Source organism: Fundulus heteroclitus, chromosome 16, assembly GCF_011125445.2.
Source record: "Fundulus heteroclitus isolate FHET01 chromosome 16, MU-UCD_Fhet_4.1, whole genome shotgun sequence".
Classification (NCBI taxonomy): domain Eukaryota; kingdom Metazoa; phylum Chordata; class Actinopteri; order Cyprinodontiformes; family Fundulidae; genus Fundulus; species Fundulus heteroclitus.
Window position 1 is genome coordinate 2,980,450 of NC_046376.1, and position 18,580 is coordinate 2,999,029.

An 18,580-nucleotide genomic window follows, 5' to 3' on the forward strand; every position below is an offset into this window, starting at 1 on the left:
TTTGCAACTTTTGCATTTGCCAGGTTGCAAAACACAACTTCACTGACTGATGCCCTCAACATTTTTCAGTCACTATGCAGATTTTTTTGTTTGTTTTTTTGCGGGAAACACAATATTTTCTATGTCATTGTAAAGACATATAAGTAATGTTGTATTATGATCCAGATGAGGCTGTGTATGTGTGCTACGAGTTTGGTGAAACTACAATGATCTATAGTGTAGTTATTGCTCATTTTAACAATAAACAATGTGAAGATGTAGGTATTACTTATCTAAATGATAAACGCTGATTAAAATGAAAGCCCTTTATCCAAAGCTATTTGATTTATAGAGCAAACAGTTATTTTTCATGGATTTCTTAGCAAAAGGGACTTTAATGAATATTTTTTATATTTAGGCTTTAGGAAATTCCTCAAAAAAATTTTTATGTATTATTTTCCAACCCAATAAATGTAGTATGAGAGACGTGAGATCAGATACACATGAAATTAATTTGCTGATAATCCTCTGCTTGGTGACGCTGTTGAATGTTTCTCTGTGCTTCTTCTGCTGGTGCTGCAACTTGCAGACGGTCCCTAAGCATCTGCAATGAGTCCCAGCGGGGGTGGGGGGGGGGGGGGGGGGGGTTCTGAGGAAACTGTGGTTCTAGCTCAGTCTGCCACCAGTAGAAGAACAATCATCTGAGAGCAACTTTCTAAATTTACCGAAGTCTCATGTGCAGCTGCGCAGCAGGAAACTCTGTAAATAAAACGACAAAGATTTAGAAACTACGTGAAAAAGAAATAAATAATAAGCTGCAGCTACAACATGGACCGGAGAACGGGTTCTAACATGGTGAGGCCAGAGAAAGGAGCTTTTAGGAAGTTAATTGTTATTCTTACACGGAGTGACAGTCGCAGCAGAACCAGCTGAGAACGCCTCCTGGATCTAAGGAACCATTAAAAGCTGCAGCAACCGAGATTAAAACAATATTTAACTTTACGCAAAACTTTAATAACATTTTTCTAATTAAAACATTTTCATCTTTAAAAGCAAGTTACGTTTTTTTCTGATAAACTTTGAGCAATTTTATTAAACGTTTTAAAATTTAACATTCTATCCATGGATTTTTCTACCCGCTTTTCCGTACAGGTGTGACGTCATGCCGTATCTGACGGGGAAACGCGGCTCGACGTCACACGACGGGGGGGGGGGGGTCTACCTCTGGTTTCCCCCCTGGTTCTCCCTCTGGTTCTCTCTCTGGTTCTCCCTCTGGTTCCCCCTCTGGTTCCCCCTCTGGTTCTCACTCTGGTTCTCCGTCTGGTTCTCCGTCTGGTTCTCTCTCTGGTTCTCCCTCTGGTTCCCCCTCTGGTTCTCCTCTGGTTCCCCCTCTGGTTCTCCTCTGGTTCCCCCTCTGGTTCTCCTCTGGTTCTCCCTCTGGTTCTCCCTCTGGTTCCCCTCTGGTTCTCCCTCTGGTTCCTCTGGCCCGTTCTCCCTCTGGTTCCCCCCTGGTTCTCCCTCTGGTTCTCCCACTGGTTCTCCTCTGGTTCCCCCCCTGGTTCTCCCTCTGGTTCTCCCTCTGGTTCCTCTGGCCCGTTCTCCCTCTGGTTCCCCCCCTGGTTCTCCTCTGGTTCTCCCTCTGGTTCCCCCCCTCGTTCTCCCCCTGGTTCTCCTCTGGTTCCTCTGGTTCCTCTGGACCCCGGCAGCAGCAGGTAGGAGGTGGAGCCTGCTCTGCGCTGTGGTTTCCTGTTCTAGGTGGGAGGATGTTCTGGAGGATGTTCTGGCGGTTGCAGCAGCTCTTCAGCAGCGGCGCCGCTCTGAGGCGTCACAGCCGAGCGTCCTGATTGGTCGAGAGTGTTGGTGTGAAACAGGCGGCGTTCTCAGCTGCAGGACCGCTTCTCTGCTTTCCAGTTTGCAGATGAGCTGCAGCTTGATCGGCCCACGCGTTCCTCACCGCAGCAGAACGGTTCTGGTACCTCTGGGTCGGTGAGTCAGACCTTCAGGGAAGGCGTCAGGCGGTCCATCTGCGGCGCCGACCCGACATGATCCGGTAAGAGACCGTCTGACTGCAGAGGGAACCGACGGAGATGGTGGTTCTCTGGGTCCAGTAGATGTTCTGCTGAGTCCGACAGCGAGGAGGAGAACGTCTGAGGTTCTGGACCTTCGTCCACCGACTGAATCTACGCTCCTGGTCCACGGCTGCAGGTCAGTGTGAGCCCGGAAAGGAACATGTGGACCCTGGTGGTTCTGTTGGACCGGCCGTGATCGGGCCGAATATAAACTCCATGTTTTTATGTTCTGCCCTTCGGTTCTGACCCGTCTTCACTTCTCATCTAATGTCTCCGGCGGCGCCGGCCCGGTTTCCACTAAAACGCTTCTTATTCCGGTTTGAGCGGTTCTGGCGCCGGCCCGTTTACTAACTGCAGAGTTTAGGCCGTTTCCAGAACCAGGAGCAGGAAACCATTTCCTGCTCCTGGTTTCAGAACAATCCGTTTTTCAAGCGATGATGAGAGCAACAGAACTCAACAGAACTCAACAGAACTTAACAGAACAGAACAGAACTGAACAGAACACACAGGAATGGAGCAGCCGCCCCGGGCCTAAACGGGTTTTTGGGTCATGTTCAGGTTCTGCTGGGCCCGTTTCCAACATGTCTGTCGGACCTTCAGCCATGAACGGCTTCATGTTTGTCAGAATTTCAGATTCCACAGGAACCGTCATGATGAGCTGGTTCTGATCCAAAGTTCTGGGGCATACATGTGTGTTCTGATGACGCAGCTCAGTGGAAAGGTACCAGACTCCACCTTCAGCACCGCCTGAGGCCGTTTGATCTGCGGCGTGACGTGGAGATGGGTTCTGAGAGGAACGGTACCTGATTGGCAGACGGGTTCTGAGAGCAACGGTACCTGATTGGTAGACGGGTTCTGAGAGGAACGGTACCTGATTGGCAGACGGGTTCTGAGAGCAACGGTACCTGATTGGTAGACGGGTCCACTTCCTGCCGGCGGGTTAACCTCGATGTGGACCCGGCAGGAAGTCAGTGGCTGTTAACTCAGCTACTCTAGTTTCTCATCTCAACACACCGGTTCCGCTGGCTCGTCATTTCCAGGAGAACCTCAGTGAAGTTCTTCTGGATCAGAACCAGGTTCACTTCCTACAGCGAAATACAGAGAAAGTTTAGCAGGAACGGTTCCGGCGGCCCAGAGAGGCGCTGGACCCGAGTCCATCCCAGAGTTCTGGAGAGGTTCACAGGGCCAGAACGGTTCTGGTTTAATTTTCCAGCAGAACCTGGTACCGACCCAACACCTGCAGTAAAAACCATGGTAACACGAGGCAGTTGGACCGACCAGAACCACGTAGAGAATGTGTGGATTTGGAGGAGGATGAGAAACACCAGAACCAACAATTTAAAGTTCTGACGTGAACAGAACGTTAGAGAACCCAGAGAGTCCGGATGGGCGGAACCACAAACTAATCTAACAAAGTATCAGGAAAACAGTGGAAGTCTGTTCCTGATCAGTGGAACATAAATGCTGCTTCTCCATGTCTGGTTCTGGTTCTGGTTCTGGTTCTGCAGAGCAGGCTGGAGCCAGAAGACCTGTTCTCTACGTTCTTAGTCTAAGTGGAAGAACTTCAGAACCGGGTCCATGTTCTCTACGTTCTTAGTCTTATTGAGGACTTTAGAACTGGGTCCATGTTCTCTACGTTCTTAGTCTTAGTGAGGACTTCAGAACCGGGTCCATGTTCTCTACGTTCTTAGTCTTAGTGGAAGGACTTCAGAACCGGGTCCATGTTCTCTATGATCAGTTCTACTAAAGGTAAACATGGATTAGTTTCTCCAGATCCTGCTGAAACATCAGTCCTTTAATCCTGGAAATGTTCTCCAGGTTCTAGAAGGTCCACTTTGTCTTTAGATGGAGGTTTCAGGCCTGATAAGTGGTTCCTAGCTGAAGCAGCTGAAGCTAGGAACCAGAATTTATTCCTTCTCAGCATTTCTTCAGGTCCACGTTTCTGTCAAACATCGTTTTTTATTGTTCTGACGTAGAATTCAAACTTGGTGAGGAACAGAACTCTGGGTTTTCTGGGCTGGAAGCCAGAATCATCAAATGAACAGAACCTTTTTGCCTTTTTGAACAGAACCAGTCAAACTCACGTACTTCTGGTGATGTTCTAAGTTATCGTTCTAAGTTATGCGTGTCACCCACATGGGCTCCTGCAGGTTCTGGGTGGAACTGGAACCGATACAGACTTCTTCAGATTTCACACTTTCTGTTTAAAATTTCTATTTTTATCACGTTTTAGAAAGATTTGGATTTTAGGAATCTAAGAGACGCGTTGGACATGATTCTGTTGGTTCTAGATTAGCGATCTTTCTGGGTTTCAGTCGTGGTTCTGGATACGCTTTTATCATTTGTTCTAAACCCTTTGGTTAACTGTTCTCGTCCCGTTTGGGCCGGGTTTAGAATTCATTTGGTTTTTAACTTGATTTTCTCAGTTTTCCGGAAATAATTTTAATTTCTGCTCCTGGTTCTGGTTGGGACCGGTTTGGACCACATGGGACCGGAGCTGTTATCGGGTTTTCCTCATTTGGTCTAAGAAGTTTTGACTCTGTCTGGTACCGCTGGTTCTGGATCGTGGGTTAGGGTTCTTTAGTTGAACGTTTGAACCATTTTTTGGATTTCAGGCATATTTTAGATCAGGTTTAGACTTCTTCATTTCTTTGGGTTTTCTTATCTTTTAATTTTTATATTTTTTCTTCTGGACGATCTTTTTGCTTTAGACCCGTTTTAGACTTTTGGGGCGGATTCTGGAGACAGCTTCATAAAAATCAGTTAGAATGAGATTTAGTAGCTTTTAAACTCATTTTATTTATTTGGGTTAAATTGACTAGTTTATATCAGTTTTTTATTGAAGGATCTGGAATAATTACACATTTTAGTTTTTATGAAGCATGTTGTGGTTTTTATTTCTTTAAGGTTTTATAAAATAAAGTTTTACTGACTTTAGAGATGTCGGCCGTTAGAAGAAGTTCTGGTTATTGACACGGTGGTTCTGAGGTTTGGTTCTGTATATTTTTCCATTGGTTTTTGGGTTTTATTTTATTCATAATTTAGAATAAGTTTGGATTTGTGTGAAATTCTTTTAAACAACGTTTCGGTCCTGATTTTGAACGTTGATCTATTTAATTAGATTGGTTCTGGTCTTTGTTTAATTAATTAATTTCGGTTCTCGTTAATAAACATCAGTAAATGGTGTAGATTTAAATCTAATATTAATCCGTTTGTCTGTGGTTGTTTTTTCAGGTTTTAGGGGTTCTCAGTTATATTTTAACCTGTTTCTGGATGATTTCAGTTTGTTTTGCAGTAAAACTATTCTGGCATGTAAACGAACTAATCATCAGCAAACACAGACACCGGAGCTGGTTCTGGTTCCAGGCGTAACGGCAGAAGGTCCGATCAGACGTCGGAACGTGGAAAATGTCACGATCCGACAGTCAGGAGGTGGAAATTGGTTGATTTTTCTGCAGAAAACACGTCTAGAGCTCTGCAGCAGCTCAGCAAAGCTGTTTGATGTAACCTTATCGGGCTTTTCCTGTCTCGCTTCCTTCCTGACCTTCTCAGACACGTTTCTCTTTGCAGTTGCATCTAACGACGTCTCCAAGTGTTGATTTCAGAACGTGGCAGCGTGTCCTGCTCTGGGCTCTCTGAGCGCTGCAGGCCTGCCTCAGGAGGCCGGTGGAGCCGCGCCGTCCTCTCCGGGTCTGTGACGACGGTCCGGCTGTCGATCTGAGACCGGAGGCCTTCAGAGGAAAGAAAGCGATCAGAACCGTCAGTCGCATCGTGTGTCACGCGGTTCTCCTTCCTGTGTGAGGTACCGGCGTGATCCGGAGCGAGATTAGCTGCTTGCACTAGAGATGCCTCAGGAAACAGAAAACCACCAGCTGAGACAGCAGAGGGAACCGTTTAGAGGTGCGGTTCTGTTCACAAGACGAGTTTGGAAACCTTTAGAAACACGATTGTTCTGAACAAAAAGACTGAAAAGCAGAAAAGTTGTTGCAGGTTTTGCTGCTCAGAATAAATCCAACGGGTCGACCCGTTACGCTACGCAGTTTAGCTTAGAAATGATCCGGTTCTGAAGTCCAGACAACGCGCCGACCCGGTTTTTAACCCGGTTTTGAGAGGACGAGTTAATCGTTTCAACCTGATTGCTCTGGCTGCTCATTTTAAAATGCTTCAGAATCCACGTTGGATCTGTTCTGGTTCTGAGACACGTCCAGTTTTACTGGTTTCCCTCAGTCATCACCTTTATCGGTAGCCGTAGGTAAACGAGCCGTTATGTCCAAACGACGACCTTCAAAGCGACCTTCAAAGTGACCGTTGGCCTATTAACACCAGCGGATGATGAAGATGATGAAGAATCAGAGAAAAGCATTAAAACAGGAAACAGCGTCAGCTTCAAACTGACGTCAGGATGAGATGAAGAGAAGGAACTTTGGTTCCCTTCACATCAGAACCCGTTTTAAAGAACAGGGTCCAGATATACCTGCCTGATGTACAACGGTTCTGGACCCGTCCGCTCACCGTAATCAGTAATAATCCATACGTTCCTGTGTTCCAGTTCTGCTCTATGTTCTCTACATCAAACTGCAGAAGATCCGGTCGTTCTGGACTTAGCAACCTGGAGTTGGACTTTATTTTTCCTTTTATTTTTAGATTAGTCTCAGAAATGTCTTTTAGGTGGTTCTACTTTGGAACAGCTTTATTCTGGCCTGACAGCTGGTTTCACATTCATTTTGGCAACGTTTGAAACGTTCTTTAAATCTTTCCCTCTGGTTCCAAACTGCTGGTCAGGAGCGTTTTAAACTGGTTTAGACGTCAGTCTGAAATGTGCTTTAAAGTTCTGTGTTTGCTCTTGAGTTAAACCTGGTTTTGTTGGTTTGGTTCTGACTAGCTGCTAACTAAACCGATTCACCACATCTGGGAATCCGGGTTTAGGGTTCTGGATTATAAACGACCTCAACTGGACTTGGTTCTGCTGAGCTTGTGTGAGATTTTATGGAAGTGGATCATGAGGCACATGCTGATGTTTAGGGAGAATCTAAAATGTGAAAGATGTAGAGAACCTCAGGCCGCCTCCGTGCGACGCAGAACGTCTCAGACTTCTGGTTTCCTTTAGTCTCGGCGGCGCCGCCTTTCCGGGTCGACCTTCGCCTGATCAACACGAGTCAAACACGTGTCGTTTGATGGAAATTTTCTGACGTTTCCACTAAAGCTGAAAAAACAGATTTTCCCTGATGGCAAAAGTCTTCATGTTTACGTCTGAAAGCTGTTTGTGATTCAGGAAAAGGTGAATTTCTCTGCTTCCTGCTGTGCATCTTGATCAGAAACATGCTGGCTGATTAAGAAAGGCAGACATGTTTGACTGAGGCAGCTGTTCCCATGAGGGGAACCTCAAGGCTCCGTCCTATGGTCATTAATAAATTAATAAATCTACTACCACCTTAAACCAAAGCCAGGATAAAGTTGTTTTATTATTGGAACACATTTCATTTCCATTTGAGGTTAGATAGTAAACGTGTCTTTACTGGTCTCTTAAACATCCTGACCAACACCAGGAAAACGGATCCTATCACACCAGCTCTGGTTCACACAAACCGCCTGTTCATCAGAGATTAAAATTCTAAATCTTGTGTTCGCTAAAAGGCCATGAAGCTAAATACATGCCAGAGGTGCTGGTCAGGTCCTGTAGACCCGTCGGGTCATCCGAGACCTCAGAACCAGAACCCAACAAGGTGAGATGTGCAGAAACTGTTGGCTCCTTTGAGTCAGGACTGTTTACTTTGGTTTATCCATAAAAGTCAAACATTGTTTTATCATTTCTATCATGTCTTAGCTTATCTGTTGTCTCTAGGTTTGATGTTTAGTGTTTGGTGGACAAGAAGCAAGAGATCAGGCAGACTATAGAGGATCAATCATTTTAAAAGTTAGTTAGTTAGTTGGAGAAAATTTGGAGACATTTATAGCTTTGTTAGCTGCAAAAAAGTCCGTTTCGTTTCTGTTTTGGAGCCTAATGTGACATTTAACTTCCTCAGCAGTTGATTCATATCTTATAATGATGTTTACCAGTAGATGCTAACTACTACCGCAAGCCAACAGCAATGTTCTTATCTGGATGTTGTGCTTTCAAACTAAAGAATCGTGTTTACAGACAGTTACTGATTTCATGAGATGCAAACTGCCAGAAGGAGAAACAAAAAGTCAGTTACTGCAAACCTTTAAGATGTGAGGCAGCCATATTGGTTTGTGAACTCAGGGTTGGTCAATTTTCAGAGACCAAGTCTAGACTATTAGTCTATTACAACCGTCTTTTGTGCTTTTCATGACATAGAAAGACATGATGCCTTCCTTTGCATTGAACACTGTAGCATTCACTAATTGATCAGATTTGATAGATCATCCCGGCTGCTTCTGAACTTTGGGACATGAAGAAAGGATCTGCTGTAGTTCTCACATCATGTATACCGGTCCGTGCACATGCACCAGCAGGATTACCCCACATTAACATCACTTGTACTGTGCATCACTCCCCTCAGGATGCTGGATGCTTGAAACTAAAAGAGAAACTGATGGCATGACGACTTCCTGATAAATGTGATATATCAGATAATTCACAGCAGTTACAACACGAGAAAAGGTGACCTGACGCAGCTGAACGCTGATTACCACACCCCTGATCCCAACAGGAACAATGTCACACCGCATTGCATTGTGGGATGGTTTCATTTCTGTGTACATTAGTCTGTCTCATCTCAGTTACCAAACCTCAGGGCATCAGAACCACTTCATGTTGCAGCAGTAGAGTTCTACGGACCGGAGCAGCTAGCAGGTCTCCTGGCGCATGCTGCTGATAAACTGTCCAGCTAAAGTTAAAAAGCATAACCTGCAATATGTTGGCCATGTGTCACGATCCCATTCCTGATGCCCCTGCACTATTCAGAACCAGGGGGCCTCTCCTTCACTTCCTCATGTTGAGTAACAGGTTTTAATTAAGCCACCGTCACTGCAGCTGGTTTAGGGTTCTCCCCGCAGCTTTAAACTCGACTTTTGCTCTTGAATTTATTCTAGATGGTTCTAAACATTTGGGACTATTTTGAATCGTTGAAGCTGTTTTGAACCAATCTTGAACGTAGTTTTGGTTGAGTGTTTGGCCCGTCCTGTCCTGGACCAGTTCTGAATTGGGTTTGGTACAAGATTTTGATTTGGGTTGAGGCAGTTTTACACTAGTATTTAAATATTGTCAGTTGGTTTAAAAATGGTAGATATAGGCTTAGGCAAACTGAACTGTTATTCAGACTGGTTGTGGATTTATTCCCATCTTATATGTTTTAATCATGGCTCATTGCTTCAGACATATTTTAACCAGGTTTATTTCTTTTGGACCTGGTTTGATCATCTTAAAGTGCAGTTTAATCTGGGGCTGGGTCAATTCCCTGCTCTGCCATTTCTGATACCCGTTTGGCATTTCATCACATCCTACACTCGCACCTGTACATCTAGACAACTGTAGTCGATTACAGAAAATGAGTCAAGTCTTTGGGTACAGAACAAAGCCTGTTCTGACGTGCCAGCACAGACCGATTCTTTTGTCCAAAGGTTTTTGGATACGATGCAGCCAAGCGAGAAAACAGTAAACGGGCAAAATGACCGACCGGAACCCTTTCAGTTGGGTCCGTTTTGAGCCGAGTGCAGAAAGTAGCTCAACTTTCTCATGAAAAGGTCTCGGTACCGCTGGACGCCTTACCCCGACAGTTCATCTCCACCAGAGGAATGCTTTGTCCTGTTCGGATAACCAAGGGTCTAAAGTCATTTTATTATCTATAGTCGACTGTAAACACATGCGGTTATATGTCTCCAGTAACTAATATATTAGCAGGTCACTCAGAGATGTTCTAGTTTGATTTGGGGTATTAAACAGGCAGCTGACCCAAACAGGAAACAGAACCGTGTTTAGACTGATCCTAAATTTAATTAATGATACGGTTCTGAACTGGATTGAGACTGGTTTGGGGCATTTAGTTCTGGATTCAGACCTTGTGTCAGGCTGTGGTTGGTGGTTTTGGATCAATAATAAAACCAAATCAAGACTTCGCTTCAAGGTTGATCTGCATTCATTCTGAACTGGTCCTGGTTCAGGACCTCCTTCCAGGCAAACAAATTAATTTCCAAAATAAAGCCGTTTCTTTGTGTATGAACTTTCAGTTCTGGTTCACTCTGGCCTCGGTCTCACACCGACTTTGTAATGCTCAGATGTTTTTCATTTGAACCTTGAATGTCCTCCTCAGATGAAGGATGGACATCTGGCTGACCCTGCTCATATCGGCCGCCGTCTTCATCGCCACCGTCCTCCTGGCCGTCGTCTGCCTGGACTGCGGAAACAAAGGTCCTCTGGGTGAGATGAAGGTTCACTCGTGGTTAAGATGTGAATGATATCACAACCTGTGGGTTTTACTAACAGACCTTGAAACCGCAGTCAGACCAGAACTGTCTCACCTCTCATGTCCGACTCAGATGCTTAGTTTTGATGTTTGGTTTCTATCTCCAGCCTCCATCAGTCAGACGGCTGCTTCAGAGGAATACGTGCCGTAAGTCTTCTTCTGCTGCTCTAATTTCTGTTCAGCTCTCATAACAGCTTGATAAATAAATCTCTCTCCTTCTTCCAATCAGAAGTTCTGGATTCACCGTCATCCATCCACGTGAGTCCAAAACACCCAGGCTGGGTCAGGAGACCCTAGAAAGTAATCCAGGGTTCCATTCATCCATCCATCCATCCATCCATCCATCCAACCAACCAACCAACCACAAATCTAACCATCCATCCACACATCCATTCGTCATCCATCCATCAATCCATCCAAATTTATTATGTTTTTAATGATTGACCAAAAATAATTGAAACTGAAATTCGAGTCTAGAAAACTTTAGTCATAAGGTTTTGCTAATATAATCTTAAAATGTGAATATTTCTATTATTAAGGGTTAGAAAAGGGGGAGATTTTCTTTTATTGGACCAGCATTCAGGATAATTGTTTAATGATGATGATATTTCCCTTCATGCTGAGGAGGATGATGATGAAAAGGCTGAACTGTGTCTTTGGGTTGCAGGCCAGCAACGCCCCGACCAGAACACCATCCACTCCCCCTCCACCCTGATGCCCCAGTGAGTCGCTTTACCTCACAACCAAACTCACTTCTTTCTGCCAGAACAACAAATACTCTATTATCTCAGACTATTTGTTGCTTTTTACAGTCAGCAATCTATTACCTTCCCTTTCTGTGTGTCTTTCAGCCCAAATACTGCTTTCAGCCCAAATACTGCTGATGGTGGTTCTGAGCGGAGACTGCGCCCCTATACGCCAACAGAAACTGGTGGGTCTGTCCTTCATCTGGTTTCAGTGTCAGCCAGGAACGTTTTGCTTATCCGTCCGTCCGTCCGTCTTCTTCCTCTTATCTGGGGTCGGGTCGCGGGGGTAGCAGCTTCAGTAGGGAGGCCCAGACGTCCCTCTCCCCGGCCACTTGGGCCAGCTCCTCAGGAGGAATCCCAAGGCGCTCCCAGCAGAGAGACATAGTCCCTCCAGCGTGTCCTGGGTCTTCCCCTGGGCCTCCTCCCGGTGGGACGTGCCCGGAACACCTCACCAGGGAGGCGTCCAGGAGGCATCCTGACCAGATGCCCGAGCCACTTCAACTGGCTCCTCTCGACGTGGAGGAGCAGCGGCTCTACTCTGAGTCCTCCCCGGATGACTGAGCTCCTCACCCTATCTCTAAGGGAGAGCCTAGACACACTACGGAGAAAACTCATTTCAGCCGCTTGTATCCGGGATCTCGTTCTTTAGGTCACGACCCAAAGCTCGTGACCATAGATGAGGGTAGGAACGTAGATCGACCGGTAAATCGAGAGCTTCGCCTTTTGGCTCAGCTCTCTCTTCACCACAACGGATCGGTACAGCGCCCGCTTCACAGCAGACGCTGCACCAATCCGCCTGTCGATCTCCCGCTCCATCTTTCCCTCATTCGTGAACAAGACCCCAAGATACTTGAACTCCTCCACTAGGGGCAGCACATCCTCCCCAACCCGGAGAAGGTACTCTACCCTTTTCCGGCTCAAGACCATGGTCTCGGATTTGGAGGCACTGATTTTCATCCCGGCCGCTTCGCACTCGGCTGCGAACCGCTCCAGTGAGAGCTGTAGATCACGCCCTGATGAAGCCAATAGGACCACGTCATCCGCGAATAGCAGAGACGCAATCCTAAGGCCACCAAAACGGATCCCCTCAACACCTTGGCTGCGCCTAGAAATTCTGTCCATAAACGTTATGAACAGAATCGGTGACAAAGGGCAACCTTGGCGGAGTCCAACTCTCCCCGGAAACGAGTCCGACTTACTGCCGGCAATGCGGACCAGACTCTGACACCGGTCGTACAGAGACCTGACAGCCCTTATTAAAGGGCCCGGTACTCCATACTCCCGGAGTACCCCCCACAGGATCCCCCGGGGGACACGGTCGAATGCCTTCTCCAGATCCACAAAGCACATGTAGACTGGTTGGGCAAACTCCCATGCCCCCTCCAGAATCCTGCTGAGGGTGTAGAGCTGGTCCAGTGTTCCACGGCCAGGACGAAAACCACACTGCTCTTCCTGAATCCGAGATTCGACTATCCGACGGACCCTCCTTTCCAGAACCCCCGAATAGACCTTACCAGGGAGGCTTAAGAGTGTGATTCCTCTGAAGTTGGAACACAACCTCCGGTCCCCCTTTTTAAATAGGGGGACCACCACCCCAGTCTGCCAATCCAGGGGAACTGCCCCCGATGTCACCACAATGCTGCAGAGCCGCGTTAACCAACACAGCCCCACAACATCCAGAGCCTTAAGGTACTCAGGGCGAATCTCCTCCACCCCCGGAGCCTTGCCACCAAGGAGCTTTTTAACAACCTCGGCAATCTCAGCACCAGAGATGGGAGAACCCGACCCAGAGTCCTCAGGCTCTGCTTCCTCAATGGAAGACGTGTTGGTGGGATTAAGGAGGTCTTCGAAGTATTCTGCCCACCGACGCACGACGTCCCGAGTCGAGGTCAGCAGCACACCACCCCCACTGTAAACAGTGTTGGTACTGCACTGCTTCCCCCTCCTGAGACGTTTTGCTTATAGGAAATAAAAGTGCTGCCATTAGTCTTCGCTCAGCTGATTTTATTTCTCTTTCACAGAGAGTAATCCGAGTTACGAGAATCCAGTACCGGGTAAGACCTGCCATTGTTCTCTGTCTCCGATTTAAGATCAAGATGTGCAGCGGGGGATCACAGATCAGGTTTATCTTTAGCTGCACGGGTCTAAAGCACAAAATCCAGAACATGCAGATGATGTTGGAAACGACTGAAAACACAGAGAACCCGTTAAATCGGCCGTTCCCAGACTCTCATCTCATGAACCCAAAGAAAAGTGCTACTAACTGAAATGGGTTCAGACTTCTTCTTAAGGCACAAAATTCTGTTTTAATTCCCTATAAGTTAAACTCGCTGCCTTTTACTATCAGCGACCTGGATAGTGTCTGTTGGAGGGAGGAGACCTGCTTGGACTGTGGAACAGCCTCAACATTTAGTGACTTGTAAGGTGCTTCAGCTTGACTTGTTGGATGTTGCACTTGTCTCCTGACTTGGTGCTTGAGCTGGTTTAGGATCCGTTGGACCCGTTGTTGGCCCAGACGGGGGTCCTTTCTGGGTTAGGGTTATGCTCGACATCGTGCTTGATCGGGGACTCTGACTGGACTCAGGACTTGTTGGACATGGAAGTTTTTGGGACTAGACTCTAGATTTCGTGAATGGTGACTTTTCGGGTGACTTTGGCGTTCTTGACTTATTAAAATCCAGTTGGAAATCTTGGTTGATTGGGGATTGGACTGTGTTCAAGACTCTTGAGGACTTTTTGGTCAACTGGTTAATTGTTGGTCAGTTGAGGACTTGGATAATATCATTCATCTGTCTTCAATGTGTTGAACCAGACTTAGGGAGGACATGTGAGGGACTCTGGACCAGATGTGAGGTTTTGTTGCAAGGTGCTCAATAAATGATGGACTTCATGGTTGATTGGGGACTTGGACTGGGTAAGGGACTTGGACTGGGTAAGGGACTTGGACGGGGTAAGAGACTTGGACTGGGTTTCGGGACTTGGTGAGGAAACAACGAGAGGTTCCTTGCCTTCTTGATCTGTGTGAGAATTTAGTTGTTGTCCTTTTTCTGCAGGAACTGATTTCCAAGACAGTGATCCTGAAGACAACGGATACATGTAGGTCTAACCCGACTCTTGCTGCTTCAACCGATTAACCAGAATCTGACCAGAACACAATTTTCTCTTGATTTCTGCAGAAAGGTACTTCCTGAAATGGATCAGAGCCGAGCCTCAACTCCCAGCTCAGGTACAGTCTGCAGGAGTCTCACTTCAAACTAAAGTTTGATTTAGAGCAATTTTATATTCTGCATGTTTTAGCCTTTTATTATAACTACAGGAAGTTAAGCAACATAAACCATAACACTTCCACTGCCGTCGTGCATCGTTATAGATGCATGAGAACTTTCTCTTAGCCTGAGGAGCTCATATCTACAGAGTGAAACTCGTAGATGCTAGCATGTAAATGTTAGCATAGATGTTAGCGTATAAATGTTAGCATGTAAATGTTAGCATAGATGTTAGCGTATAAATGTTAGCATGTAAATATTAGAGTCTAGAAGTCAGTGTGTAGACCAGGGGCACCAACCTTTCTGAATCTGAGAGCTACTTCATTGGTGTTGTCATATGAGGAGGTCCCTGTACTGACCTTTGAAGTATAAGAGTCAGCGTTCATTTTAACTTTATGTAACATAAATACATTTTTAATGCTTTGTTTTAGATATTGTCATTTTTAAATCTACATAAATGCATATGTAATTGAACAAGAATCGTACTGGAATAAAGTTTCAGGTGCAGTTCACTGGTGGATTGTGCTGTTTTTAGAACAGGCTCGTGCGCGCCATGTTGGTGACCCCTGGTGTAGATGTTAGCTTGTAGATAGATATTATATACGTAGACGCGTCATTGGGCGGGTTCTGCCTCTGCTGCGATGCGTCAGAGCGTCCGCCATCTTAAATGTGGCAAATCTGCAGTTACTCAGTCACTTAAACAGTATCAGAGGGACTTTAATCTCTGAATATACTTTGTATTCGTAATATTTTTATTTTTTTTAATATTACAAGTTTATTTTCGTATCCCTTTAGCTTCATTCGCCTGAATTTATTCTCGTAAAGAATAAAAATAATTAAAATAATCTAACCTGGCCCTGTTACTCCAGGAGTGAAATAATTCTGCAAACTGTGACTATTCTGGAAACGTTCCCTCTTAATTCTCATAATATGACGTTTTTCTCATAACATTACCACTTTTATGTTTTTTACTTTACCTAGGTCTTTTTTTTCCTCATATTAGTCATTTTACCTATTTAATACTCCCCCAAAAAATAAAGTTTCACATGTGACACGTTTTTTATATATATATAAATATAAAAAATCACACAGCTATTTATTTGGCTTATTTATAATACTTGAAAATCTATAAATGCACATCTATGTCTAAATACAATAGTCTGTACTGTATGCAAGCTAAAAACCTTGAAAAAGAATGGTTTTGCACAGCTTTTTCCTAGTGTTGCCACTCTGCAGCGTTAGTGTGTCCAGTTTTGCAACATGGTGCAGCCTTAGTTTATAGAAGGCAGATACAAGTAGTGAAATCAGCCAGAATACATTTCCATGCAGCACAAGAATGAGGCTTCTTCTCTGATTCCCGTTCACTACAACAGAACTCAACTTTTTTCTGCCACATACAATATGGCGGTGACGCTGACGTGCGATCCTGCGCCCAACGACGCGTCTACGTATATAATGTCTATGAGTGTGTAGATGTTAGCGTGTAAATGTCAGCGTGTTCAGCTGGTCATGTGTGACCTGATCCGTTTGTTTTTACCCACAGATAATCATAACTACGTGAACCTCGGTGAGTTTTTGTTTCTGTATGAAGGAAAATAATCTTCCTGGAGCCTTTTGTCTTTGCTTTAAGTTGTAATTTTCTCATTTCAGGAGAAGAAGAAAAAAAACAAGACACAGACTCAGAATCTGAGCCCAGTAAGTTCACCTGTGCAGGTTGGCCCCGCCTCCACGCTGCTGATTGGAGGGTGTCGCCTCAGCTCCACCAATCAGCAGGACATTTGGGGGCCAGGGTTCTAATCGTCCATTAATTCTTATACAAATGTCTTTTTTCCTCCTCCAGACTATCTGAATGTGGACCAGCTCCATCAGCCAAGTGAGTTAAACATGTCGCAGACGGGCCAGAACCACAGAATAAACCCAACAGGCCAACATGCAGAACTGCATTTAGTTTTCCGTCTTTAGAAACTGCTTCATGTCAAGACAGCGTCTCCGTTTATCTTTTGGTTTTCTAAAATATCAGCCTGGTGCTTTTCTTCCTGCAGGTTCTACGCCTGACATCTCATCTCAGAGCGAGCCGGACGACGACGACGACGATGATGATGAGGACAACTATGTGAATCAGCCATCTGTAGGTGTCACTCACCTGTAAGGTAAGCATCCACCTGTGGAGCAGCAGCTGACTCTGCTTCCTGCTTGCAGATGATCCACTGTCAGCCCAGCGCCTGATGGGAGGAACCGCCTCAACACCGCGAGTTCTGCAGCCTAATCTTCATCAGAACCTGAAACTGGATCCACCCAGAGACCTCTCAGCTGCTGAAGCTTCCACCCAGTTTCTGCTTCAGCTAAAAAGCAGTTTCACTCTCACAGCAGCAGCCTTTTCAATCTCTACATTTAGGCCCAAAAGGATTTATACGTCTGGCAGATTTAGTTTTAAAGTAAATATTTTCATTTGACCAAGTTGCTGGCTGGAAGTTTTTATTCTGGAGCAGTTTTCATCCCCAAAGACAAACACGCAAAGCTGACAGTGATCAGGTTTCCTTTTACTGAGAAGGGTAGAAATTATTTTAACAAACCTTTCTTTTGCTTAAAAGCTACATAAAAACGGATTGGCTTCTTTTCTAATCATCAAGCAACTTGGTCGAATGAAAATCTTTATCTAAATGTGCCAGGGGCATGAATAGTTTTGAGCTTACCTTTGTGTCACTGATAGAAGCCCCATAGAAGCAGGATTAAAGGGACAAAAGGAGGTGAAAACATGAACATTTCCAGGTTCTGCCACATAAGTGAAGCTCCAGGACCAAAGAAAAGATTATTGATCATCCAAGACGTTTTCTATACACGCCTGCAGCTTCAGAAACCAACTAGCTTTATTGGAACAGATACAAATCCCCAAGTTTACGGGAATGAAACCAAATAAAACCTCTCTGCCTTACTTGAATAAAAAAAAAAAAACAGGAAAATTAGAGATGAACCGGTCCATGACACCTCCTGCTGCGGTCTCCATCTTCAACAACTGTTTCGTTGTTCAGGTTAGACCACATAGATCAGGGTATCATCTGCATCATCATCTAACCACCAAAACGGGTCAGACTCTTCAGAACCAGCTGATTTCCCTGCTTACCTGTCAAGAAATAAACTGAGATGCTAATAAAAGTTAGTCTGGATGAACTGGAAACCCTGTGGGACGGAGCAATCTGATCCAGAGCCAAACACTCAGCCCTGTGGGACGCCATGATTAGAACAGGAGTGGAGAAACTGTGACCCATCAAACAATAAGGGCTGAAACCGGGCCGCAGCTCTGATGCTAGTTCAGAGTTACAGCCGGGTTTTGTTTTGGTTGAGCTTTGAACGGGACCAGCAAAGATCCTTAAAAGTCCTGATGCATGTTTTTCATCCAGCCTGTCACACCTTGGTGATTTTGGTCATATAAGACATCACAGTGCCGAGTACTGCTCTCAGGATGTCCTTAAGATTAACAGGATTATTTAAAACCATCATACAGATGAAAGCGTCTGGATCAGGTTGGTTGCTGCTCCGACGCTCCATGTTCACCTCCTGAGAAATTCCTTTAAATGTGACCTTTCAAAATCCAGATTCCTGAAAGACTCGTTAAGGTTGGGAACACTAACATGAAAAAGTCCAGATTAATCCAGATTAGCGCCGAGGTGTGGAGCCTCCCAGCCGTTAGGCATCATGTTAAGAACATGTTTAGTTTCTTTTATTAATTCAATGTAACCTTCCAAATGATCCATAGTTTTTTTATTGGTGCCAAAAATCCTGAGGCCCCGAAAACGTTTCAGCTTTGATTTTACTGACGACTCCTGAGAATGTCTTAATCCACCGTCTGTTTCAATGTTGTTTCCTTAGTCTGTCAACGTGTGATCTAGAAATGTTTTTATCTGAATTAAAGTGAAAGTACAGAAGCCTGAGACTGACTTATTTTACAAACCCCAGAGCAGATCATGGCTGAAGGTTCTTCAAGGTCAAACACATCAAGACCTTAAATTTTAACCAGTGAAACTTCAAGACTGGATTATTTTTAATGCATTTTCCTGCTTTAGGATAAATCCATATTTCCATCTTGCTTTCTTCTG

At 45.1% G+C, this 18,580-nt stretch overlaps 1 protein-coding gene across 5 annotated transcripts; it reads left to right on the top strand.

Moving 5' to 3' along the window:
• The first annotated feature begins 1,853 nt into the window (after positions 1-1,853).
• Positions 1,854-18,409, top strand: LOC105917956 (WASH complex subunit 3). 5 transcript variants are annotated; one of them, XM_021310805.2, is made up of 14 exons: positions 1,854-2,184; positions 10,322-10,428; positions 10,582-10,621; positions 10,704-10,732; positions 11,142-11,196; positions 11,326-11,405; positions 13,242-13,274; positions 14,274-14,316; positions 14,397-14,446; positions 16,030-16,053; positions 16,137-16,181; positions 16,327-16,359; positions 16,529-16,614; positions 16,686-18,409. In XM_021310805.2, exons 2-14 carry the CDS (start codon positions 10,329-10,331, stop codon positions 16,710-16,712), a joined length of 645 nt encoding a protein of 214 aa, XP_021166480.2. In that variant the 5' UTR covers positions 1,854-2,184; positions 10,322-10,328; the 3' UTR covers positions 16,713-18,409. The 5 variants fall into 5 exon arrangements, with proteins under 5 accessions (XP_021166480.2, XP_036004601.1, XP_021166481.2 ...); XM_036148708.1 differs by having other exon boundaries at positions 11,344-11,405; XM_021310806.2 differs by having other exon boundaries at positions 10,707-10,732.
• Positions 18,410-18,580: the final 171 nt, after the last annotated feature.

What these genes read in the sequence shown, in the direction of transcription:
- LOC105917956 (XM_021310805.2), top strand. Translation starts at nt 10,329, where the DNA reads ATGGACATCTGGCTGACCCTGCTCATATCGGCCGCCGTCTTCATCGCC. An exon ending in GCTTCAGAGGAATACGTGCC is followed by an intron (nt 10,622 to 10,703) that starts GTAAGTCTTCTT and finishes TCTTCCAATCAG; the next exon opens with AAGTTCTGGATTCACCGTCA. An exon ending in CCTGAAGACAACGGATACAT is followed by an intron (nt 14,317 to 14,396) that starts GTAGGTCTAACC and finishes TGATTTCTGCAG; the next exon opens with AAAGGTACTTCCTGAAATGG.